The following is a 26,149-nucleotide window of genomic DNA, read 5'->3' as shown; positions in this document are numbered from 1 at the left end:
AAGGTTGATTCGGTTCATCTGTATGTAGCGTTTTCAGTGGGAGAAATGTTTCGTCACTCGTCCAAGTGACTTCTTCAGTCTCAGCTGACTGCAGGTTTCCCCAACCTTATAAACAGTACATTTGCACAGTGAGTGAAACTAGCACCCTTTAATGAACAATGGACTGTGAGGTCAGTTCATTGATCATTAATATGCAAATTGTCATGACCACTGATTAACAACCATTGATCAATGGCCATGAGTACAATTTACACAGAGTTGGTATTGTAAGAACGTGAAAAGACCCTTTGTCTGTATGATCAACTCGGTCACCTATAACAGCTCAAAGTTTTTGGCTTCGATCCTCAACCCCTTGGTAGGCAGCTCTAAACACCACCACCCACTACAAACGCTACAACCAGATGAACAGAATCTACTTTTTGGGATTTCCTTATGATTGAGCACGCATGAAGATGTTAAATAATATTCATATTGTATACCACAAAAACTATAAAACTTTAAGCCCAAAGAAAACCTCATGCCACAGTACTGCCCTGAACTTCTGCACATTATCACATGATCACACATCACACATTTGCACTTCTCTCCACTTCACTACCACGGGCCTTTCTAAAGTATGGGAGGCAATTATCCTAAACAAAAAAAATTACATTGAGATTGTCAAAGAAGAAATTTGCAAGAGAGGAAGAATCCAAATTCTGATTGAAATATGCTACAATTACATGGTAATAAAATAATTCAAATCAATTTTTTAAAATGGCGCCAAATCACAACAACAGTTGTCTCAAGGTGCTTTATATTGTAAGGTAAAGACTCTACAATGATAGAAAGAAAACAGAAAACCCCAACAATCATATGACCCCCTATGAGCAAACGCTTTGACAGCAGTGGGATGGGCGAGACAGTGTGCGGGGTTATGTTATATGTTAGTATAGCCAACTAAAACAACACATTCTCACTCCCGAGGCGTAATATTTTACGCTAGGTGACAATAAAACATATCTCTGTCCTGAGACCTTGTGGAACTCAAACAGGTTTTAATCTGATTTTGCTTCCTGAAAGATCTCATCACCTGCAACAGTCACAGGCAGTGTGCAAAATATATGTAGAGCAAAATACACACTTCTCTGTTTATGTGGATTATACTTTTGTAATAATGGATTGTTATTACACAATGAATAGTGTGTGGAATAGAATTAATTTCCCAATGAACCTCCTCAAATTAGACACAATTAGACACAGTGGGGCTGGTTCAGTGTCAGGAGTGTGGGTATGGGGAGACGGGAGTGGGACAGCTAAGCCTGAGCCTGTGTTTGTCTGTTTGGCCCCGCACCACGTTGTCACATAAATGATTTAGTGCAGGGGTGTCAAACTCAAATACACAGTGGGCCAAAATTCAAAACTGAAACAAAGTCGCGGGCTAACGTTAATATTTATTGAAATATATTTATTCCTCCAGATATAAGAATGAATCTTTTCTTATAGACTCAAACACGTTTTGCTGAAAAACTGAATATGGAACAAGCAAAGCTTAATACTAAACAATATATATATTAGCTGTATAACACCAGTAGGCCAGCTCTAATAGTAATTTGGTATGGCTTCGCGGGCCAAATGTAATTAGGCTGCGGGCCAAATTTGGCCCACGGGCCAGAGTTTGACACCTATGATTTAGTGTATGGAAAGTAAAGCAGTTTCCTTCATGTGGACTTCTCTATGAGTTTAATCTCCACCTGTCTCTCTTTTGTTCTTTGAATCTAACTTGTAACTTTGCACAGAGCTATCCTCCAATCTTACCGCTCAGCGTCAGTCCGGAGCGCGTGCACCTGGACCAAACCAAATCGTGTAAGAAGGAGGGGGAGGCGGGGTCAGAGGCTGATTGGATTTTATTTTTTGTTGCCAATAGCAAAACAAAACTAATGCTATAAAATAATCAAGTTCACAAGTATCCTTGTGAGTCAGACATTATTTTATGGTGATAGGTTAATAATTTTCTTTTAAAAGAAAAGACTAATTGACTATTTTACTGTTTTCTAGGGCCCCTCGTCATCACTTTTCTCCCCTTACGCGCCCCTGGCTAAAGTCATGCGACTTCTATTACAATAACTACTACATCTCACTATGTGTCATAGAGAAAGATAAAGTGTACAAGTTTAGTATATTATGTTACCTGGCATGGATAGTGAAATGTGTTTACATGGCTGTGTTTAGATCGCTGTGCTTTGCCAGCCATCTATCGATTCTCCAGTGCATGCTGCAGTTTGTCCAGGTATAAGCGTGTCAGCAACTCAGCCTCAAAGAGGAGAGGAAAAGAGAGGGAGGGAAGATGAATAAGCCCATAAGGGCTGCCTTGAGTAAGGTAGAGAAGTGAAAGGAGCACCCAGACTTGTTAAAGACTGCTGGCTGCATTGCAGAGAGATCGGGTGCTGGTTAGGATGCCCAGGGAGGGGAGGGGAGCAGGTGGTGAAGGAGCCGCTCAGCAGTGTTGGGCTCTCAGTCGACCAGCTTGGACAGAGTGATAAAGGAGGACGCTTTCAGCTCTGCTGAAAACAGTAGGTGCAAAATTGAGCAGAGACTGCAGAAGAGAGAAGAGAAGCTAGAGAAATCCCCCGACAAAGAAGACGTCAAAACTAAGGCAGAGACGGAACCTTTTGCTTTGAATCTCAGGCATCTTCACTTTGCTCTGACCATGTCCATAGGATGGAGAGCAACACACAGACGGCAGAATAACTGCTGCTTAACACCGACAGAGACTGCACCAACGTCAGCTGCTGGCTGAGCACCTCTGATCACATCTTAGGTTGGGGACCTCATCCCCTGGGAAACTCCTGGAAGATCGAAGGAGAAGGAGGAGGGTGACTTACAGGCACGCTGGTTGGAGTGTGGTGGTCAAAGCAGCCTGGTGTATTTTTGGATGTGAATTAAGCAAGCAAGCTGGAATAAAGATGTAGTGTGAGCTGGAGGAAGGAGGGGGAGAGAACAAGGAAAGTTGTGTGCAAAGGAGAGGAGAGGGCTGGATGTCCTGGCTTGACGGACTGAAAACTGGAAAATACAGAGGGGGCACTGGTTCAGGAAGGTAAGGTCTTTAAAATGTTTTTCACTTGCCCTCAGGATAGCAAAATCAGTCATTTCTTATTTCTGTAACATAACTACATTAAAATGTGGGTTTATCTTACAAAAGCTCATTAAATAGACTATGCTTAGGCTTCAGTTTTGGATACCTCTTCAGATTTGGTATGCAGTTCTAAAGATTAACTAAATGAAGGTTGAATAGAGACAAAAACGGAATGAAAAGTTAGAAAAACCGTATTAATCAATAGTTACATTGTAGGATAGTGTTCAGGCATGTGTGTTGAATGTTTACAGTGTATGGTAGAGATTTCTGCCCGGCACTTAGCTTGAATTGCTCAGCTTACTCTGCTTTAAAATTACACTGAAAACTAAAAAAATCAATGTGAATCAGTCTGAACATAACATTGTTATTGTGTCCTTGTGTTAGCTCCTAGCATATGCAACATTTTCCCTGTGTGGAAGAAGACAGCAACTATCTGAAAAAATAGCCAAAGAGTACCCATTTGAAGCTTCTGGTGTCTCCAATGAAAAACCTTGTACTGTTTGATTTTCCACAGCATCACTGCTGTGTTGGACCTCCCTAATGTGTTGGTCCTTTTTGCACAATGCCTGCCATTATTAGAGAGTCTCAGTGCATACAGTAAGAACTTAAGTAAATCTAAAATGCCTAAGACTGTGGAACGTTCATGCAAGAATGAAAATGTTCTTCCTATTACAAATAGGAAATAAATCGTTCTTTGCTACAACCTTATTTGGTGTGCTATGTTATATGATGGTAGCTGTAACAGTAGCACATTAGCAAGCTTTAATTGACTTGAGACAGATGTCTAAGACGAACATTTCAGAGTATTTTAGGCACAACAAATTCACACCCAGTGTTTTGTAGTCAAGATGCTGTTTGTTTTTTAATAATTATTGTGATTCTTAGGTTCATAATGTTCTTAGTTCTCCCTCACTCAGTGTTTATCTTCTCCTGTGTTTACTCGTGTCTCCCTAGACACTGTGTTAAGCTTGGGTGTCTTGAATCTGAGTTGTGTGTGTTTCCTGCTTTATTTTGATAGTCCCTTGTTGCGTGTTCAGTGTATTCAGCTTTGCTTCCTCCCTGACACATTGTGTCTGTTTACGTCCGGCTGTGTTCCCTCCTGTTATCCTCTGTGTATTTAAGTCCTCTGTGTTCCTTTGCTTATTGTCGTGTCGTCCCATGTGCTGTGTGTTTTCCTGTGTGATCCTTGGTACCCCAGTTTATTCCTCGTTGTTCCCCCTAGTTGTTTACTTCTGGTTCCTTGTTTTTGAGTTTTTGGTTATCAGAGCTTCTATGTTTAAATATCGTTATTTCAGCAACAAAGCTGCCTCCTTTAGTTCACTCCTTTTTTTTGAGTCCTGTGTTTTGGTCCTCATCCTGTCTGCCACACAGCGCCACCACGAGGCGTTGGTTATTGATGAAGTCTCTGAGGCATTTAATGATCACATGATTATTTTTTACAATGAGCACGACTTCTCATAAGTACAACACAATAGCAGTTCTGTGTTACTGTCAGCTACCATAACCATGACTGGCTTGGATTACTTTAGTAAGCGATTACTTTGACAGTCATTCATTTGTCTGAGGCACAAGTCCCATTGACTGACGCAACCCAGTATTGCCTTAATGCCAGATGAGGGCAAATTAATTTTTTCACTCTGTACTATGATGAACTATTTTCACAACAAACATATTAAAACAACATCAAGAAAAATGTTGAAACTTGTTATTAATGCTTAAAACATGGGGTGCCACACCCTGAACTAATTAATAATAAAACTCTGTTAACATGTTTTCTTTTTCATTACATTTCTTTCCACTACTAGTGCTTGTCCCCGAGTAACAATTATGGTTGTAAACACTGCATTTAACTGTTCAATAAAACATTTTCCACACTGTGTTACGTTCACCAAATAAAACCCACAGTACCAATTAATCATCAGTTGTCTTTGCCAGGTATACATTATTTTTCCTGTCTAGATCGATAAACAAGTTTATCACATTACTATGACTTTTCTCCTGTAACCAGACTCAATATTTATCCAACACTCTACCACACTTATCTTTGTTTACACATTAATGCACTTCTGTTCATCTTAGTGTCTTCAATCTGCATCAGTTTCTTATAACTGTCTCTCACACCTTCTATGTATATCTACAGGCCATCAAGACCTCACAGCCCCTGGGGGCAAATAGCTCCCATCTTAATACTTAAACAAATATTAAAACTTAATACGTTGTTGAGCTTCTCCTTCCTTTTGTCTCAGGCTTCTCTTTATTTGTTTTGTTCCCATCTGTATGGTTTTTCCACGGGCAGGCTGGTACATTGATGGAACAGGTTCCTGTGTATTGTGTCACTCTTTCCTCCTTTTGTGGTTTGAACTCATAAACTGGGATGCTAGGGCTTTTTGACTCACTACCACATACACTGCATCCCCCCAGTATGACCAAAGCTTCTCTGGACTTCTCTCTTTGAGATTGCCAAGCTTCTTTTTGAGCTGTAATAGGTGCAATCTCATAAGCCTCCTTCATTTGAGAGTGCCATTTTGTCACATACTTCTCATAGCTTGCTTGCTGGTCCTGTGAAGGCAAGTTGAACAAGACATCTACAGAAAGCCGAGGAGTGTGGCCAAACAGCAAATAGTATGTGGAAAACCCAGTAGCCTCCTTCCAAGTGTAGTTGTAGGCAGGCACTATGTTTGACAGCGAGTCTTTCCAATCTGCTTCTTTAGATAAATTCAATTAATTTCAATTGAATTAAATTTAATTTATATAGCACCAAAACACAATAACAGTTGCCACAAGGTTCTTTATATTGTGAGGTAAAGACTCGACAATAATACAAAGAAAACAGATCATATGACCCCCTTTGAACCAGTGCTTTGGTGACAGTTAAAAGGAAAAACTCCCTTTTAACAGGAAGAAACCTCCAACAGAACCAGGCTCAGGGTGGGGCAGGGTGAGGGTCAGCATGCATTACAAAATGGTCCACATCTCTTTGCATTCTCTGAGAGCTTGGACAGGAGCTATTTCAGCTGGGTCCTCAGCTATCCTTTTTCTAGCACCATCTGACTGAGGAAACCCAGTTTCTTCTCGAAGACATCACACTTCTGTGATCTGAGTTTGCCACCATGTTTTTGGTATCTCTGATGTGTTCGACATGAGTATCAAATGAAGGAGAGTGGACTAGGTTGTCTTCCAAATACAGCTGACAGATTACATCCTGAAGCCCTCTTAATTAGTCCTCCATGCTTCATTGAAACTCTGCTGAGGCTCAAGGCCTAAATATGCAGTTTTGCTGCCCCAAGGTGTGATGAAGGCTGTGAGGGGGCAACCTTTAGGGTCCAGGAACCCCTGTTGATATGCTTTGCCCTGATCAAGAGCAGAAAACCAGAAGCGGCTGTCAAGGGAATCTAGCCTATCTTGAATTCTGGAAATTTTTTAATTCTGTGCCTCTGTACTGACGTTCTGTTGAGTCCCCTGAAATCTCAGCACAATCTCAGTTCACCTGACTTTTTTCTAATACAGGCAACTGGGGATGAGTAGGGTGACCGGGACTCTGAAATCCACTCATGGTTCAGCAGATCTTGAAGATAGTCTTTCACTTCAGAGGTTTTGAGGCTGATATGTAGGTCTTCAGTGATGTACATGTCTAAAGTGTGGCTGCATCCAACATGATAGTCATCATAAACAAATGCTGACATGCTCGTCTTTACTGAGATGGTCTAATTTATCTGGAAGGTCCCACTGAGGTGGCTTATGGCTGGGGGCAAAGGTGGATAATAACTTTATCTATCTGTATATGTGGCTTTAAGGAAAGTGGTCCCACTGATCCTGATGTCATGTCTTCTCTGCCAGGACTCTGCCCAGACTTTAGCTTGGGTCAGGTGTCACAATAGTTTTAGCACTGATTTAGCAGTATTTACTGACAGTGAGAAGATTCGGATGATTTTTCAAATGTTGCCTGATCTTTTTAGCCGCTTGCTCCATTTACCCACTCAAATCTGCAACATTGGGATCACTAGATCCCCGAATTTGAACTAGAACCCTGTTTTGAAGGTAACAGTCCAAATAAAACTCTGTCTCTATCCACTCATCAGATTTCGCTGCCATTAGTTGCTAGAGCTACCAGTGGTTCTGTTCCCAAAAGCTCAGCATACTTCCTTCCTGCCGCCTGTTACTCTTCTTTAACCAGTTCATGCATGAATTATGACAACCTCAATCAGGATTTCTTTCTTAAGTATTTTTATTCATCTTTAGGTATGAAAAAAAGATTTTTGAACTTCATTTTTTTTAAACATGTACTTTTCAAAGAGTTTTTTACATGTCCACTTAGGTGGACAACATGTGTTTTGACTTATGAATTTGGTATTGAGTGACACATCAGTGTCCAATGTAGTGGTTTATGTGCAAGTATACCATCAACACTGACACAAATACAAGAAAACAGCCTTTGAATAGCTGTCCACTGTAGTGACCACTATGTGTGAAAGCGTTAAAGACCAGTGCTGTGGATACCACCTGCTTTTATTGTAGACATTGGTTGAGTCAGTAGGTTGTAAAATACTCGTAATATTGCAATTGTAGTCTATTGGCAGTTTTTACAGTTGAAACACATTTTGTTGTGCATCTGCATCACCAGAACTTGAATAGATTTTCTGTCATTTTAGCATTTGCATTTTTTTAAGCATTGCATTTAGCATTTGAATCATTCAGCCATCATCATTCTTGCATATTTGGTTTTTGTAAAAAAAAGAAAAAAGGATGTGCTAATGTGTACAGAAACAACTAGTCAAAAGGTGTGTGTGAGTGTGAGAGAGAGTGTGTGTGACTGACATTCTGGGGATTTCTCTATATAGCTTTGTTAGTGTTGCTATGATAAATTGTTGTGGCTGTGATGTGGTATTGAGGATGTCATGCTGCCAAGCTTCATGCCAAGGAGTCATAGGAAGACAAAGAAATTGCAAATGCACGTAAGATATTTCTTTTGTTGTTTTTCTTTATTTGAAAAGTAACTACATCAAACAACAAATTACTAGAATTAAGAACTAATGCAATATGTGATATTACTTTTTAACACCCAACACTGATTACTAATACGTCAGTGATAAATCGATTTAATGGTTAGCTGAAAGCAGCACATAGCTAAATGTAAATAATTAAACTGCTATTTAAAAGAAAGTTATGGTTAGCATGTTTTCAGTTCATTCAAAAGCGGACTCATCACCTCATCAGTTGAAAGTCCCTCTCTCATATCTGATAGAAGAACTTTGGCTGTTTCTTTAACTGGGTCAGGGCTGAGCATCTCATTTGCAATGACTTTGCAGGCAGGTCATATTAATGTGTCTGCGATGGTGTATTGCTTTTTGGATTCAGCTTCTAAGTAGCTAGCTTTGAGAAGTCTTTCAGACATCTTTGTGGTTAAACCAAACCAAGAGTGACATGTTTAGCCGCATGTTCTCCTTAAATTCCTGGTTGTCTGAGCAGTGTCCAAAAAATGAAATGGGCTTTATAGATAATTAGGAAACTTTCTGGGGAAAATCTGGTCTTATTAGAAGAGACGGCATCCATCCCACTTTGGATGGAGCAGCTGTCATTTCTAGAAATCTGGACAAATTTATTAACCCCCTCTAAAACGTGACTATCCAGAGTTGGGACGAGGAAGCAGAGCTGCGGTCTTACATGGCTCTCTGCAGTTTCTCTCTTTCCATCATGCCTGACACCTCCCCCTCCGAACAGAAAAGCAGGACAGAAATCTCTGGAGGGCTACCTTTGGCAGCCCATATCCTGGGAGGGGTGATGGGCAGTAACAGTAGTATTTAAATATTAAAAAATAAACAGAAAGAACAATATAATATCCACAACTACATCAAAGAGTAAAACTGTTAAATGTGGATTATTAAACAATTAGTCTCTCTCCCCTGAGTCCCTGTTAGTAAACCATTTAATAATTGGCTAACATATTGATTTACTCTGCCTTACAGAAACCTGGTTACAGCAGGTTGAATATGTTGAAATAAATCAACGTCCTCATGATAAACTAACTGTCAGAATCCTCGAAGCACAGTCTGAGGGTGCAGAATAACAACAATGTCCCATTCCAGCTTATTAACCATAGACACAGAGTTTTAACTCATTTGATAGCCTGACTCTTAACCTTGTCCACTCTAATTGGAAAACTCAAAAAGCTGTTTTATTTGTTGTTATATATCGTCTGCCTGATCCTTATTAAGAGTTTCTATCTGGTTTCTTGGGCTTTTTATCACATTTAGTGCTTAGTTCAGATAAAATAATTGTTGCGGGTGATTTCAACATTTGTGTAAATACTGAAAATGATAGATTAAACTAGACTCGACTCAGTTGGCTTCTCACAAAATGTGAAAGCGTCCACACACCACTTTAATCCCACTTAGATCTTGTTCTGACATATGACATAGAAACTGAACATTTAACAGTATTCCCCAAAAACCATCTTTCATCTGACCATTTACTAATAACTTTACATTTACAATAATGGATTATACAGCAATGGGGAAACATTTTATCAGAGTAAATGTCTTTCTAAAAGTGCTGTAATTAAGTTTAAGGATTCAATATAAAAGCCATCACCTGACCCAGCCGTCTTAGCTAATCTCCAACCTTCATTTAATTATTGAAAGAGTAGTTTTAAAACTTCCAGCTTATCATCTGCAGAGGGATCATTTATTTGAAGAGTTTCAGTCAGGTTTCAGAGCTCATCACAGCACAGAAACAGCTTTAGTGAAGGTTACAAATGATCTTCTTAAGCCCTCTGACAGTGGACTCATCTCTGTGCTTGTCCTATTAGACTTCAGTGTAGCATTCGACACTGTTGACGATATTTTATTACAGCAATTAGAGCATGTCATAGGTATTAAAGGTACTGTGCTGCAATGGTTTATATCATTTCTATCTAATTGACTTCAATTGATTTAATTTGTAGTTTGAATCTGTTTAGTCTTTTTTGTATATTTTTCATATGTTGATTTATTTCACGATTCAGACTGCTGTAAGCACACTGAGCACAAGGGGAAAGAAATGCCAAAGTGAAAAGGAGAGAGGAGATATTTCAGACAAATTAGAGCTACTAGAAACACTAAATTGTTGTGTAAATGACTAAATGACTCATGAAAACAGTGATTAAGAATATAAATGTTTTGTGATGTCATGTGATCCAACACCTCTATTTGCAAAATTTTCCTTTCGGTCAGGAGCGCCGATAAAACAGATTCTCCTGATGTAGTCTGCGGGCAGAATGCATGATGCCATGATGTAAATCTGTGAATCCATTCAAAAAAGTGTATAAATCTGCTTGTCCAACAGAGCTGAATGTAATAATGTAAAGAATAAACCAGTCTCTCCTGTGCAGTAAGTTAACCCTAGCCCTAACCTGGAGATGTGGAAGAAAGGAGCACCAGAGGTTCTAATGGCAGAATGGGGGATTTAGTTGTTTTAGTAGCTTTTGCTGTTTCTGAGATGTTTGTAGCTCAGTTCAGTTGCATTTTATTTATATGGCGCCAAATCACAACAGCAGTTGCCTCAAGGTGCTCAACTATTTTGAAAAACACACAAAGAAAATGGCAATTGTATAAATTCATGTTGAGTCTAAGTGACTCTCAGAATAAAGTTTGTGCTTTTTCAAAGCATGTCTTGTTTCATTACTTCCATATGACAACAAATTAAGATTACACACGTGAGGTTTTTTTTCTCTCTTCTTGACCTCTTCTTCCCTCCACAAATTGTTCCCTCTTTTCCTAAACCCATCTCCACTCACTCCCTTGTTCTCATGTTGACATCTGTTGTGGACCCCTCTGCCTCACTTCCTGCTCCATCTTCAGATGCCCTCTTGCTACAGGAATGCGCTGAACATTGTGGTCACCACCCTTTTTGCTGCGGTGGTCCTCTTCACCATTCTGTTGGCCTATGTTACAGGTTCATTTCAATCACAAACACAAAAAGTATATGATAATTAAAATGTATGATCGTATTTACTGATTTTTTTTCCCTTCTTCATTGTGAAGGCTACCAGTTTATCCACACTGAGCAGCACCACCTGTCCTTTGGCCTATATGGTGCCTTCCTCTCCCTCCACCTCTTTCTCCAGAGCCTCTTTGCATTCTTGGAGCATCGGCGGATGAGGAGTCCTGCCCGACCTCAACACCTCCGGCGTTCCGTGGCCCTCTGCATCGCAGCTTACCAAGAGGACCCAGACTACCTAAGGAAGTGTCTCCACAGCATCTGCCGAATCTCTTTTCCAGGCTTGAAGGTGGTGCTGGTTGTGGATGGAAATAGACCCGAGGATCGCTACATGATGGACATTTTCCATGAAGTGATGGGAGGAGCGGACCAGGCTGGCAGCATGGTGTGGAAGGGGAACTATCACAGGGACGGTAGTGGAGGTGGGGGGGAAAGCACAGCGCACATGGAAGAGATGGCACAGGTGTCAAGGATGGTCAGAGGTTGCCGCTATTCTTGCATTATGCAGGAGTGGGGAGGTAAAAGGGAGGTGATGTACACTGCCTTCAAAGCGCTGGGGGACAGTGTGGACTACGTGCAGGTAAGGGCTACACAGACACCATCACATATATGTACATTTGCAATGGCAAAGAATTCATTTGAACAATTTAGGCTGACCTGATGTATAATCTGAATATTCATCCTGACCACTTGTTATGATCTGCATAGTTTGTATAGTCATTCTGACCACTTAGCTACTAACCACGGTAATGTAAAACGGGATGGCTGTAGCTCAGGAGTTAGAGCAGGCCATCTACTAATCAGAAGACTGGCAGTTCAATCCCTGGCTGTCCAGCCTGTATGCCAGATACTAAACCCAAGTTGCTCTCCAATACATCCATTTTTGAATGCCAGAGAACCATGTTTGATAACAGATGCCATTTAAAACCTGCACTTATGTCTACCTGTGCTAGCTGTTTCTTCTGAACTACATGCTAATGCTAACACACTAATGTTAAAAACTGGGCAAAATACTGCCTTAGAGCAAGAAGTACATAAGTTCTATGTGGCCATTAGAAAAACCACACTCACAGTGAAATAGAGTACACAAGATTTCTTTTCATTTCAAAGCCTACTAGTGCTGACAGTGTAATTCTGACCTGCAGTCCAGAGCCCAAGGATACCACAGTCAGAATTTCAGCCTGGTTTCATACAGGAAAAGGTGGTCGCTCAGAGGAACAAGATGTCAATCACATATCTTAATAATCGGACTCTTGCATCTTCCTAAGAGAGTTTTCATCTACCTTAATAGGCCTTGTGTTAGTGGAACACGAGTTTCCATACCAGATCCTTGGAATAGAACTCTCTTTTTCTTTGGGTTCTCTGTGATTTCAGCAGGTTGGCCACCTCCTAATTGCACAGTAGGCTTTTGCTCAGAGCCCGACGGCAGATTCGGTCCAGTGCTTTTTTAAAAACTTCACAAACCCTGATTTAAATTGATCCTTCTGTCAAATAAAACTACGTTATTTTAAAAATAGGACCAGACCAGGTTACAAACTATGTTTTATAGCCCCCTTCTTTCCTGTTTACCCACAGCCGGATTCCCCCACCAATTATAACGCATGACTTTTCTTACATCAACACTGTGAAATGCGTTGTCAGCAGTATAAAATCCTGCACACCCAAAAATGACCTCTTTTGTATTTAACATGACAGTAACATTACTTGTGATTTTTTTCATAGTAAAAATAAACCATCTGTTTATTAGAAGAATGAAAATCTTCACCATCCGTGAAGGACTTGCAATGTAATGTAAAACAAGAATGAAATCCTAACTACTTTACACAAGTAATAGTCAAGCAAGACTGTTGAAACTGTTGTTGTTGTTATTTAACTGCTTATGGAAAGACTTTCCGGGTCTGCATCCAGACCTGTGGGTTAATGCTGGATATTGAGTTCCTTCTTCATGGCCAACTGTTGCACGCCTTTGTCCTTGCTGAGGGTAAAGGTCGAGTCCACAGCTGACCCAGGTGCATTGAAATTACAGAGAACCAGCTGGGATGTTTGTCAGCAGCCTCTCATTTTTCTCTTGGATTTTACAATCAATACCAGCCTGTGTTTGGCAACACCTGGGGTCTTAGACTGCTGGTTGTAATTGTCTGAGCCCGTGTTTAACCCCCACTAGGCCTCACCTTTTGTTTTTTATGTCGTCTTTTATTTCTCCAGGTGTGTGATTCAGACACAGTTTTAGACCCAGCATGTACCATAGAAATGCTCAAGATCCTTGAGGAAGATCCAATGGTGGGAGGGGTTGGTGGAGACGTGCAGGTAAAACAGCACTGCAGAGGAAAAGTGTAATGAGAAAGTCAACTTGAATTTCCTCTCTTGTTATTGATTAAACTCAATATCTAAATATCAGAGTCACAGAATACTGAACCCTTTATGCATCAAAATGGCTTTTATCTTCTTTATTACGCTGTGTCTGTGAGTATGCAGTTCATTTTTGCATCAAAGTACAGGGCAAACTTCAGATTGCTAATATGCTCGCTTATGCCCAAACCACCTCAACTGGCTCCTTTCAATGTGGAGGAGTAGCGGCTCCATAGCGGTGGGTGTTGTTGGACAGGGCTTCCCTTTGTCACCGATTGTCACTTTGCCTTCTAGTGTACTTTAAAATATCACAACAATTGGAAATGTCATAGACAGCTCTAAATCCTTCTCAGTCATACAGTTATCCTTTTACATTGAACACGTGTAAAAATAGGAGATATTGTGATTTGGCAAGCAGCCCTACAACTAACTGCCGGATGGCTTTCACTGCAAGACAAGGCCTTGTTAAATCATTCAAAGACAGACAATCCATTTTCTTTGTCCTTGGCATGGCTATTAACACAACAGTGGCCGTCATTCACAAAGAACCGTTCTGGGCACTTCAACGAAAAACTGAAATTATAGCTAGCCTAGCAAGTGGTCGTATCCAGACTGAAGTTATAACAACATTTGCATCATGAGACGATGCTTTCCCTTGTTGTCGGAAGACCATGGCTATATTGTGAAGCTTGAAGGCTCTACTTGAAATGCAAATTGGTCTCATGGTGTGCTCAAAAATCAGTCAATCAATCAATAAATAAAAAGCAAGAGAGGCTGGAATAGACTTACCAGAGCTGGGGGACATAACGAAAGGAGATAAAAAGAAAAGCACGTAACATCAGCTTCACATCCAAAGTGCTGTACAATAAAGGAAATGCCAAAGGGGAATCCACACTGTTACTAGCTCATCTTCCTGTAGCCAATTCCAGCAACGAAGAGGATTGAACAAGATAATTAGTATTCACAAAGCTGAACTTGACAGCTATGGACACTCAGCCCAAAAACCAAGTGCTCAGTCAGGCCTCAAATAAGGACACTAAGGACACTGTAATGCCAGTTCCACCCACAATCCATTGCTCAACAATCTCTCCGTAAAGGCAATGGCAGGTCTGCACCTCCTATGGCAGCCCAAGTCCATAGGACAACTCTGAACAAAAGTCCCACACTAGCTGCTGCTCAAATCAGGCAATTTTACAAGTAGACAGTTCAGTGAGCTACATTTAGGTGAATTATCAGCTGTCATAACGCTAATTATTTAAGCTGACAGAATCAAGTGAACAGACATGCAGCCTACCTATAGTGGGTTAACCTCATATATTGCTGACAGCCAAAGAGAGACATGAGAAACAGAGCAGGGAGCATAACCAGCCCAGCTACAGCCACAACCTTGAATAACATAAAGTTTTACATTAATTAAAGTAAAGGAGTTTAATGAGGTAGATAGATTAATTGGCAATTTAATGAGTTAGATACAGAAATGAGCTGTATCTAACTCAGAAAAGTGGGCTAACCATGCATATTTTTGCACATTTGAAATACTCAAATGTAAAATCCTTACAGAAAAAACTACAATGCAAAAATGTATAAAACTACATTTGAAATGTCATCTAAGTCCTGAAAATGTGTCTATTTTATTCTATTTATATCTGGGACAAAAAAAGGTGAAGGCTCCTTGGAGAGTTTCAAGACAATATTCTCTAAACCTGAAAAAAAAAGGAAAAGTTGATGGAAAAATCTTAGCTTTCAGTAACTGTTAAGATACAATGAAACCTGACTGTGATTTTCCTTTCTTTCAATCTTAATATATTCTTATGCACTTTCCTATCTTCCAGATACTCAACAAGTACGACTCATGGATCTCCTTCTTAAGCAGTGTGCGCTACTGGATGGCCTTCAACATTGAGCGTGCGTGCCAGTCCTACTTTGGCTGTGTCCAGTGTATCAGTGGCCCTCTCGGGATGTACAGGAACTCCTTGCTACAGCACTTCTTGGAGCCATGGTACCATCAGACCTTTTTAGGCTCCAAGTGCAGCTTTGGAGATGACCGCCACCTCACCAATCGGGTGCTTAGCTTTGGGTACAAGACAAAATTCACAGCTCGATCACAGTGTCAGACTGAGACACCAACCCAGTATCTGCGTTGGCTCAACCAGCAGACTCGATGGAGCAAGTCTTACTTTCGTGAATGGCTCTACAATGCCTTGTGGTTCCATAAACACAGCCTCTGGATGACTTATGAATCCATGGTCACTGGCTTCTTCCCGTTCTTCTTGGTTGCTACAGTCATCCATCTCTTCTATCGTGGACGGCTGTGGAATATCCTGCTCTTCTTATTGACAGTCCAGTTGGTTGGGATGGTGAAGGCGACCTACGCCTGTTTTTTGCGTGGCAGTCTGGTCATGATCTTCATGTCACTTTACTCACTTCTCTACATGTCCAGCCTTCTTCCTGCCAAAATATTTGCCTTGCTTACCATAAACAAGGCTGGATGGGGCACATCAGGCCGCAGGAAGATTGTGGTCAACTTCATTGGAGCGGTGCCAGTTACAGTTTGGGCTATGGTGCTGCTTGGAGGTGTGGCATATACAGTTTACTGTGAAACACAGGAGCCATTCAGTGAGACTGAGAAAGCCTTATTGATAGCAGGGACGATACTCTACGCCTGCTACTGGCTTATTCTTGTGGTACTGTATTTGGCAATTGTAGCCAAACGGTGTAATAAGAGGGAAGAACAGTATCATCTGCCATATGAAGAGGCCTAAACTGGAAATATTGCTCGTCTGAGTTTCACTGCAGTTTGATTCAAGCAAGGTCTCTACTCACCTTGCTGGAACAATAAACATTGAACAAGGAAAACACATCTTCATTGCTGGTGCTACAACACTGTGATTCTTAAATTTGAGAAGCATGACTCTAGTTGTGGGGACTTATAGATCCATACAGTTCTTCCATTTATCCCATTTTTATGGTGCTTCACAGTGAAAACCTTAACCAAGCAGAATAGGTCATAATGTTTTAAAATATCCATATACTTGCTACGAAAAACATCAGGTAATTGATGGGTACAGGTTGCTTTTTGTAATGAAAAGTGTCATACAGTGTTTTACTTTTTTTTTTTAAAAATACATGTGAAACTTTTATATTTAAGATGTTTACTTAGATTAGTCAGAGCACCTGCTTTGGAAAAGATTAGGGAGGCTCAGTAGGTGTAGAGTCCAGACAGAGACAAAGCAAATTTTAAAAAATATGAAACTGCCAACAAATTCAACTGAAGATGTGTTTAACATGGAAGAGAGGAAGAGATGAATTTGTCCTGGCCAGTCAGCATGAATTTAAAAATATAGAGAGGTAGGAAGTAGGAAGAGAGTCTTTAAGAAATAAACAGAAAATACACTAGTGTGTGAGTTATACATAAAAATACATCCATACTCTGTAACATCCTAAGATCTGTACAGTTGGTGCATGAAAAAAAATTACATAAATATTCTGTCTTAATTTCGCTACTTCCATTTTTACTATTTATACTTTAATAGTATATACATTATACTATGTATCTACTAGTGTAGTGTGTGAATTTCAGTAAAGTAACATTGTCTCAAATTGTCTGTGTAGGTTCTCAGTCATCCAGGTGATCCAGGTGAGGAGCTTGGAAAGAAATCATCTGGACTTCTTTAAGTTTCTTTAAGACTTTTAACCTCTGATCTGAGAAGCTTCTTCAGGTCCACTGGTCATTCACAGTGGGCATAGATGAATGACCATCTTTGTAAAGAGGGGATGGCTTACGACACCAACTGTCTGCCACTTACTATGCAGTTCTGTGTTCCCTTCCCAGGCGCCTCACCCTCCACTTAGCTCTTGCATCAGGTGATCTCAGTGGGTCAGATAATAGGGAAAGGCAAGGCCTCACAATGGTTTCAACCGAAGCCTCTGCTGATAGTGACCTTTTTTCGCACCTTGCGGCGTGTTGTGAGGCACGAGATCAAGTTAGTTTTAGAACTGAAGAAGCTTCTCAGATAAGATGTGAAACGTCTTCAAGTAATTAAGAAGTCCAGTCACTTTCTTTCCAAGCCATTTAGATCATTGTCTCAGATTACAAACAGTAAATTGTAAAGGTCACAAAAATAATGTTTGTAAGGTTTTACCATGATTGTGCACCAGCTGCCACCTTTTGTAATAATTTGAAACATGTTGATCCTAAGATGATACATATTGCTAAATTCATCACCAAACACCACCATAACGTGTTGTGTTAGTGCTTGAAAAAGATCTGCTGTGTTTACCTCGTTGATTAGCATTGCCACATAGCATTCCACTAAAGATGCTTTTTCACACTGATTTGTTTAACTCTCTTTCAGTTACTGTATGTAGCCAAGAGTAGATTAAAAAAGTATGGTTCACTCTTAGCTTTGACCGGTACCTGTAGGGCTCTTGAGATTTGGCAGGTGGGTGAACCACAAGATTTAGTTTATCAGTGCAGGGAAAAATTATTCTCAAATTAATATTTGCTTTGAACTTGAGTAACAGCAAGAAGAGATTTAGACAAATGAGGAATTGCAAGAAACATTACTAATATAGCTTCAAACAGTCATGGAAAGCTGTTACATTATTAAAACTGTTATACTGTTATTAGGCCAGCTAGCATATCTCCCCATGTGAAGACCCTAAATGTATTTAGTTAAGATGCATACATACAGTGATATGAAAAAGTATTTTCCCGTTCCAGATTTCCTGTTTTTTTGCATGTTTGTCACACTTAAATATTTAGGATTATCAAACAAATTTAAATATTAGACAAACATAACACAAGTAAACACAAAATGTAGTTTCTTAAATTCAGCCGTTCATAAGTGGACTGGCTGGTGCGTTTTGGGTCATCGTCCTGCTGCAGAACCCAAGTGCGCTTTACTTTGAGGTCATGAACAGGTGGCCGGACATTCTCCTTCAGGATGTTTTGATAGACCGCAGAATTCTCTGTGTACCACAGCAAGTCTTCAGGTCCTGAGGCAGCAAAACAGCCCCAGACCATCACACTACCACCACCAAATTTTACTCTTGGTATGATGTTCCTTTTCTGAAATGCTGTGTTACTTTTATGTCAGATGTAACGGGACACACACCTTCCAAAAAGTTTAACTTTTGTCTCATCAGTCCACAGAGTATTTTCCCAAAAATCTTGAGGATCATCAAGATGTTTTCTGGTAAAATTGAGACTTGATGTTCCTTTTGCTCCGCGGTGCTTTTCATATTAAAACTCTGCCATGCAGGCCATTTTTTTCCGTCTTTCTTATGGTGGAGTTGTGACACTGACCTTAACTGAGGCAAGTGAGGCCTGCAGTTCTTTAGGTGTTGTTCTGGGGTCTTTTGTGACCTCCTGGATGAGTCATCAATGTGCTCTTAGGGTAATTTAGGTCGGCCGGTCACTCCTTGGAAGGTTCAAAACTGTTCCGTCCTTTCGCCATTTGTGGATAATGGCTCTTATTGTTGGCTGGAGTCCCACAGCTTTAGAAATGCTTTATAACCTTTTCGAGACTGAGAGATGTGTCTGATTTGCTCCTGAATTTCCTTGGACCGTGGCATCAACTCTGGCTTTTGAGGATCTTTTGGTCTACTCCACTTTGTCAGGCAGGTCCTATTTAAGTGATTTCTTAATTGAGAACAGATGTGGCAGCAATCAGGCCTGGATGTGGCCACAGAAATTCAACATGGATATCACATCCAAAGATGTGATATGCCACGGTTAATTTATGTTATAACAGGGGGGTCCAATCCCTTTTTCACACAGGTCGATTTATGTTTGGATTATTTTTGGATTCCCCCCCCCCTTAATAATAAATGCCATCATTTAGAAACTACATTTTGTGTTTACGTGTGTTATCTTTGTCTAATATTTAGATTTGTTTAATTATCTGAAACATTTGAGTGTGACAAACAGACAAAAACATAGGAAATCGGGAAGGGGGCATTCAAGACATTAATATCTTTTGTGCTAGTTAGCAAGCTGGCAAATTGACTAAAGCAATAGGCCTACAGATTTTACACTGCCGCAAACTGCCACTACAGCATGGCACTACAATTCTGAAATTCCTGGGGATAACCCTAAAATGGGCGTTTTTCTAGTAATGCGTAGGCATGCCAATATAAACAACTGTCTTAAACATTGTTGTGATAAATTTTTGAAACAACTGATTTTGCAGCAACTATGAGGAGAAAAAAATCCATATTAATACCTTTAATGATTCAAAGTATGTGGTCGAGGTGCAATTGTCATTTGTTCTACTGGGGTATCAAAGTCTTCTTGTCAAAATCTAAAAACAGTGACCATCTTATCAGACAACAGTATGTTGACACAACTGTATTAAAGTTTAATGATGTTTGGAAGTTATATAGGGATTTCAGACAGTACTATGAACCTCCCTTCTGCATACATGCTAAAGTGTGTACTGTATCAAAACCAGACCTGAAATCTGTTCCTACTGAGACACTGATTGCATTTGGAAGTATACAGGATAGGTGTGGAAGTTTTCTAGACTTTGCGTGTTTCTCATGAATCACGAACAGCATTATCATCCACTATGATTTACCAGAAAAGAGAATCCAAACATCTCTGAAGGTAGGGCTGCATTTTGTTGTGGCTGAGCAGTGTCATTGTTAGAATCGTTATTTTACAGTTCTCGGTGTGTTGTAGTTTAATTCAGAAGTCTTTTTTATATAATGAATTATATATTATATCTGTGTGTTTTTCTGCTGGATACAGTTATGTTGATGTGGGTCATTTACACATTTTACACTAGATTTTGATTTTCTGTTCACACCAACAAAAAGACTAAACACCAAAGTTTTTTTCTAGGATATGTTCCAAAAACCTGTATCTGTATGTTTCGTGTGAGAAACATCTGCATAATGGACACTTTAAAATATTTAAGTTATATTCATATTGCTTTATTTTGAGATGTAAAAGCTTCAACTTGAAAGGTGAAAAGGTCACATACATTTAAAGGAACATTACAACTCTGACATTTTGTAGCTCTTGTTTCTTGATCTTCTGCTGTTTCCATCTCTGGGCATCAACAGGATGCTGAAAGTCATTAAACTGCTTTCTATTTAGAACACAAAAATCCTATTCATATGATACAGAAAATGTCTCATTTAAAGGACTACATGGATTTCCCCCCTGTTTAAAATCATTTTCTGACTGTTTTTTTACTGTATTTTTTGTTCACTTGAAAACATAAAATTCATTTTTAATAAGTCACTTTGGAATCGTTCTTTAGTGTCGTCACTCTTCAGTCTTTTTTGTGTCTTTTCTTATCTTTTTCTGCAATCAGCAATATTTTTGCCTTTCACGCGGTTATTTGGTTCATTAACATACAGTACAGACACAGAAAAAGCAAAAAAACACATTAAACAAAGATATACAGAGACATACAAGACAGACAGACTAAGTGAACACAGCATGTTGCCCAAAGATAGCTTGGAGCAGCCAGGGACAGAGCCACCTCCCCATTAGTACATGACCTGCTCTACTACAGCCTTCCCACCTGAGAAAACTAAAACTGGAATTGAATTAAAGAATTGATAGGAAGACATAATTTCTGGTGCCAAGACTGTGTTTGGAGAACTCTAAACATGGCATTAAATCTGCAAAATCCCTTGCCAACTAGATAAAGCAAAAATAGTGAAAATGTAACCAGACAAATTACATAAAGTGGAAATTCTGATAAGCGATTCTACACAAATTTTAATTAAGTTCATCCTTCCTAGGCTGGATCAAAACATTATACAGTTCTTTATAGCATCAATCCTACTGCACTTTATATGCATATGAAACAAAAAATTCTCAATTTGAGTGCATTGACTCTTTATAAATATTTGTAAATATTATACATTTTATAGGTTTTATTTTTTGCTTTTTTGTACAGAATTTTTTCTTATTCATTTATTTTTTCTGCTATATCTTTAATTCGCTTTTCCTTGCTGCTATAATGTGAATTTCCCAAAGTGAAATAACGTCTATGTCCTGTTCCTCCTCGTGAAGCTTTCTGAAGGAGTCACGTGAAGGACAGTCTTGGATTCCACGCAAATGATTTCAAAGTTGCAGCCCTGCTTTTCCCACTGCTCTCTGCACTTCTTGTAAAATAAAAGCTTTAAAAATTTCTGATATATACAGTGGAAATACAATTTACTAATTACAAGAGAAAGCTGGAGTGGATACTCCAGCAGAACAACATGAGAGATGTGGAGTGGCAAGAAGACAATCACTGGATTCCTGCCATCCAACAGCAGAAGAGCTGAGGGTGGTGAGGAGAGCCAGTCTTTAACAGATTCAACACTGCAGTTAATGCTCAGCCCCCTGCTGACTTACCTCTAGTCTGCCTACAATCCAAAGCAATGCCACTATAGCCTCTCTTATATTAGCCCTGTCACCCCAGGGCTGTGGTCAAAGCCTTGCCAGCTGGCAAGGATCCTCATCAGGCTGTTCAACCTCTCCCTGACTCATGCCAGGGTTCCCACCTGTCTGAAGGCCTCCTCCATCATAACCTGCGATTCATTTCAAGCTATGCATGTCTTCCACAGTGTCTTTTATCCTGTCTTTCTCCCATCACCTCCAACTGACTGTGGGAGATGGCGAACCCTCCTTAAAATCTGTTCTGCCAGAGCTTTCTTCCTGTTAAAAGGGAGTTTTTCCTTCACACTGTCACCAAATGCTTGCTCCAAGAGGGTTGTTTGATGGGATTTCTCTCTATTATTGTAGGGCCTTTACCTTATAATGTAAAGCACCTTGAGGCAACTGTTGTTGTGATGCTATATAAATCAAACTGAACGGAATATTCAGATAAAACAAAAACACATTAGACAATTACAGTATTACATATTGAATTTATTCATGTACATATTCTTAAACTGCCCATAAACCTTTATTTTTAACTGTATTTGTTTCAAACATCACATTTATTCAGTTTTAACATCATTCAATTTCATCATCTACACTTCAGTTTATTATAATACAACTGCTGCATCAATCCAAAGACAGTAAAGAAACACAGAAGGGATGAGAAGATAGCTCAGTGACTCACAGTGTGCATGTATCTTTGGGGAAGATACTGAACCCAAATCCACTGCATCTGTGAGAGAGTGTGTGAGTGCTTATTTTTTTATTTTTTTAAAGTCCAATTCAAAATGCTCTCAGACTCTGGGCTACTATGTGATGCTAGAACAAATTCAGTGTGCACTGGCAGAGTTCCCAAATCTCTGGAATGATCAAAATGTGTTACTCCGAATAAATGTGTATTGATTTGCAGTGCCCTTCCCCTCCAGAGTGTTAAGGTGAACTAAAACTACAAAACAATTAGCATCATCTGATTTTTATCTCGATGAATCCATTTTAATTAAATCTATTTTACCAAAAATAAAAGTAAAACAGAAAGTGTAAGTGAAAGTATGTCTAATTTCTGGTTCAAAGCCCCTAAAAAACTTTGTCTGCACCAGTATTTCTTTATAATATATATTCATGACTGCACACAAAAACTGCTGTTACAAACATCTCTTTCACTTGTCCTTATCAGGGTCACAGGTTTAGAGCCTATCCCAGCTACCACAGGCGCAACAGGCACGGGACACCCAGGAAAGGAAATACAGACAGGATAAGACCCACTAACTGCAGGCCTTCATCCTGTGGGAGGAAGAGAAAACCTTCTTGCTGCGAGGCACGAAGGTTGAGGTTGAGTGCATCAGTTATTATATATGACAAATATAATTTTTGCCTTCAGACACGCTTCACCTGTCCATCAGTCCGCCCAGCATATACAGTCTTTCCTATGATTAAAAGGAAATGACAATTTTCATTTGCAGTTTTTCTTTAAATTTGGACAGAAAGTCAGGTAGTGACAAACCCATTGATGTCTTATTTTGCTTTCCAAAAGCTGCCTTCAACAACATTCAGATCAGAAACCATCACAGTATAAATACTTCTTAGAATAAGACAAGTCAGACAGGGACTCTGTCCCAGCAATGAAATGTAGTCCTGCTACACCTTCTTGGGTACATTAGTGATGATAGGTTTGGGGCGGATCTTAAAAATCAGTTTTGTTTTAATGAGTGCGGACACAGAATAAGATGTGGAAGCAGAGCCTTGTTGGTCTGTTTCCATTGCTTCCTGTGTTATTTCATCGTTGTTACTGCTGTGACTGCCCTGTGAATGGCCCGAGTGCTTGGTGAGAACAGCAAAGGGTTTCTCCAGTTTGACCTGCTTCCCGTAGATAATGTGATGTCCTACAATCAGCACTGGCACCCCCTGGTGGATGGGAAACAAAATAATAATACAGTGGCAGTGGATTCTCAGCTTTCCCCCAACACGATGACCATTTACAAGAACAACTTAAGTACCACTTTTTCTTTGATCTGATGATTTGGTTATTTATTGACACAATAGGACTCATGGGTTCATTTTTGGAAGTCTGCTGTCTTAGCCCTAAAAAGGGGTATCAAACAGACGCTTAAGTGCCAAGTTGATGGCAGTCTTGTGCAGCCACAGGCACAGCCCAACTGAGACAAGTGGAAGCGAACATTGTTGTTACTTCAGTTGTACATGTTGATATTATCATCAAGTATGCTGACTTCACGAGTCTGTGTGGCTGGTATGACCATGGTGTTTATGCTGGGAATGGAAAATTCCTAAGCATCTCATTTTCTCTCACCAGCCATTTTTGCACTGATGTGACTGCATTTTGAAACTGAATTAAATTAATCAAAGTACACAGATGTTTTCGACATAACATAGCAGCTGTTTCTTCACATTCTGTTAACATTGTTAGCTAAGTTTGGAAGCCTGTAAACTATTTGCATTTCTTTAATTAATCTTTGTATTATCCAAAACTTGCATTTGGGTGACACAATGACAACTCAAAACAAAACTGAAAATGAAAAAATTCAGAAAACAGAGCTTTTCATGTCAGTCTGTATTTTGTACCAATACTGTCCCATTTCATAAATAAACTTGCTTTATTACTACCTAAAGTACTTTCTTCTGTGTGAGATTGTGCTATTCTCGTATAAACTTAATTTTAATTGATTTATAAACACTGCTATTATTTTTGAGGGAAATGATGCTGGATTTTAGTAAATACATAAATGATCTTTTTTGGGGGGCTATACTGTGTTTTTCAGCATGTTGTGTACCTCTTTGGTATACAGTAGATCTCCCATCACATTTCCTGCCAGACCAGAGTTGTGTCTAGACACCATCTCCCCCTGTAATTCCACCACCAGCCACTCGGGGGGACTGCTGCCATCCGGGCTGCCTCTACAAGAGCAGATGCATATCAACAGCCTATAAAGCAGTCATACTCAGCCTGTTTAATTCGGTAGATAAAAGAGCATATGTTTTTAATTAACATAAAAAAACATCAGATTAAAAGTTATATTTCAAGAGCAATACAACATCCTTTCAAAGTTGCGTTTAATAATGGCAATGCTGGACAATTAAGCAAAACTTTCTGATAAAATCCTGCCACCTTGTGGTGAAAGATTTCAATACATTTTACAGTTATAATTTTCTATAATAAAAAGGTACCCCTAAAAACTTAATTGTAAAAAAACAAACATTCAAGTGTCAATATATTCTAAAAAGAAAAAATATAAATATTCACACTGTTAGCTCAGGCACACACCACTCACATGTACGAAACAGATTCAACTTTAGACTTAAACCTTGACTTCCCTCATTCTCCTACAAACTTATTGAGCTAAAACAAGTATTTTATCTCCGCATGTATAATGTGATAGCAATACTGTATAATGATATAAATTTCCTAAACCTAATTTTGTTAAAATGAAAAAAAAAAAAACCATCTCATCCTCTGATGAATGCACCTGTCCAAGCCTACACAGGGATGTCTAACATTTCTCTCCCTCTCTGTCAGCATCATGGCAAAACCACAGGAGGATTTACTAGAGCTTGAATACCCAGGTCCTGAGTTTTTAAGAATAGAATAGAATAGAATAGAATTCAACTTTATTGTCATTGCACATGTCACAGGTACAGGGCAACGAAATGCAGTTTGCATCCATCCAGAAGTGCTTTAGTGATATAGATATATTACAATATATATTAGCAATAGTATAGATATGTAAGTATATTACAGAAATGGGTCTATTATGGTATGTTATAATGTACACGGTATGAAGTATGTTGTGACTATTCTATAACTATAAGTATGTACAGGCTGTAGTGAGTACAAGCTATGTACAGGCTATGAACAGGATATAAATATGAAATGAGCCTTTTCTTACTTTTAACAAACCAAACATTAAGCCTTTCAATGGTCTAGTCTTTGTCAGAAGTGTTGCTGGACCATAAATCCCGCTTTAAATTTAAGTATCAATTCTACTCTCCTCTTAAAATGTGGCTAATGACACTATAGTTGTTCCGATCATTAGCGTGAACTTGCCTTGAGTATTTCCCCCATAAACATATATTTGGCACTAAGTAATGGAAAGATAAAGTTCGCTCATCAGTTTTACCTGATCATTATTTGAACCATCCTCCCGTCAATAACGATTGGCAATAACACTAACTAATTTGCTACCGATGTAGCGCTTCAGCTGCAGTAACAAACCAGCACTCTTCACTCAGTTCGTATTCCGACAGTATTTCCCGCCCACTGGGAGCGTTTCTTCTTCGTCGTCTTCTTCGGCGCTTGACATCAACAACCA

General features: G+C 39.5%; 2 protein-coding genes across 2 annotated transcripts; one reads left to right on the top strand and one right to left on the bottom strand.

Annotated features, from left to right (window-relative positions):
• The first annotated feature begins 36 nt into the window (after window positions 1-36).
• On the top strand, window positions 37-20,623 carry has3 (hyaluronan synthase 3). The gene is made up of 5 exons (XM_085413149.1): window positions 37-3,076; window positions 10,951-11,044; window positions 11,134-11,669; window positions 13,295-13,396; window positions 15,271-20,623. Exons 2-5 carry the CDS (start codon window positions 10,951-10,953, stop codon window positions 16,198-16,200), a joined length of 1,662 nt encoding a protein of 553 aa, XP_085269275.1. The 5' UTR covers window positions 37-3,076; the 3' UTR covers window positions 16,201-20,623.
• A 1,678-nt stretch (window positions 20,624-22,301) lies between these two features.
• chtf8 (CTF8, chromosome transmission fidelity factor 8 homolog (S. cerevisiae)) lies at window positions 22,302-26,122 on the bottom strand. The gene is made up of 3 exons (XM_085413147.1): window positions 25,958-26,122; window positions 24,614-24,737; window positions 22,302-23,729 (listed from the first exon to the last, which is right to left on the bottom strand). The coding sequence occupies exons 1-3, from the start codon at window positions 25,975-25,977 to the stop codon at window positions 23,463-23,465; spliced, it is 411 nt and encodes a 136-aa protein (XP_085269273.1). The 5' UTR covers window positions 25,978-26,122; the 3' UTR covers window positions 22,302-23,462.
• Between the last annotated feature and the right edge of the window lie 27 nt (window positions 26,123-26,149).

The sequence above is a fragment of the Rhamphochromis longiceps genome, linkage group LG7 (genome assembly GCF_057381845.1).
Source record: "Rhamphochromis longiceps isolate RC_006_pf linkage group LG7, R_longiceps_female_GT1.1, whole genome shotgun sequence".
In the NCBI taxonomy this organism is placed as follows: Eukaryota; Metazoa; Chordata; class Actinopteri; order Cichliformes; family Cichlidae; genus Rhamphochromis; species Rhamphochromis longiceps.
The sequence above is the reverse complement of the archived record's forward strand: the minus strand, read 5'-3'. Positions and strand labels throughout refer to the sequence as shown.

Bases quoted from the DNA above. Each gene is read 5' to 3' on its own strand.
- has3 (XM_085413149.1), top strand. From the start codon at position 10,951: ATGCCCTCTTGCTACAGGAATGCGCTGAACATTGTGGTCACCACCCTT. The intron at 11,045-11,133 runs GTTCATTTCAAT...TTCATTGTGAAG, and splicing joins TCTGTTGGCCTATGTTACAG to GCTACCAGTTTATCCACACT. The intron at 13,397-15,270 runs GTAAAACAGCAC...CCTATCTTCCAG, and splicing joins GGGTTGGTGGAGACGTGCAG to ATACTCAACAAGTACGACTC.
- chtf8 (XM_085413147.1), bottom strand. From the start codon at position 25,977: ATGGTTCAAATAATGATCAG. The intron at 24,738-25,957 runs GTAAAACTGATG...CTGCTCTTGTAG, and splicing joins ATGGTTCAAATAATGATCAG to AGGCAGCCCGGATGGCAGCA. The intron at 23,730-24,613 runs GTACACAACATG...CCCATCCACCAG, and splicing joins ATCTACTGTATACCAAAGAG to GGGGTGCCAGTGCTGATTGT.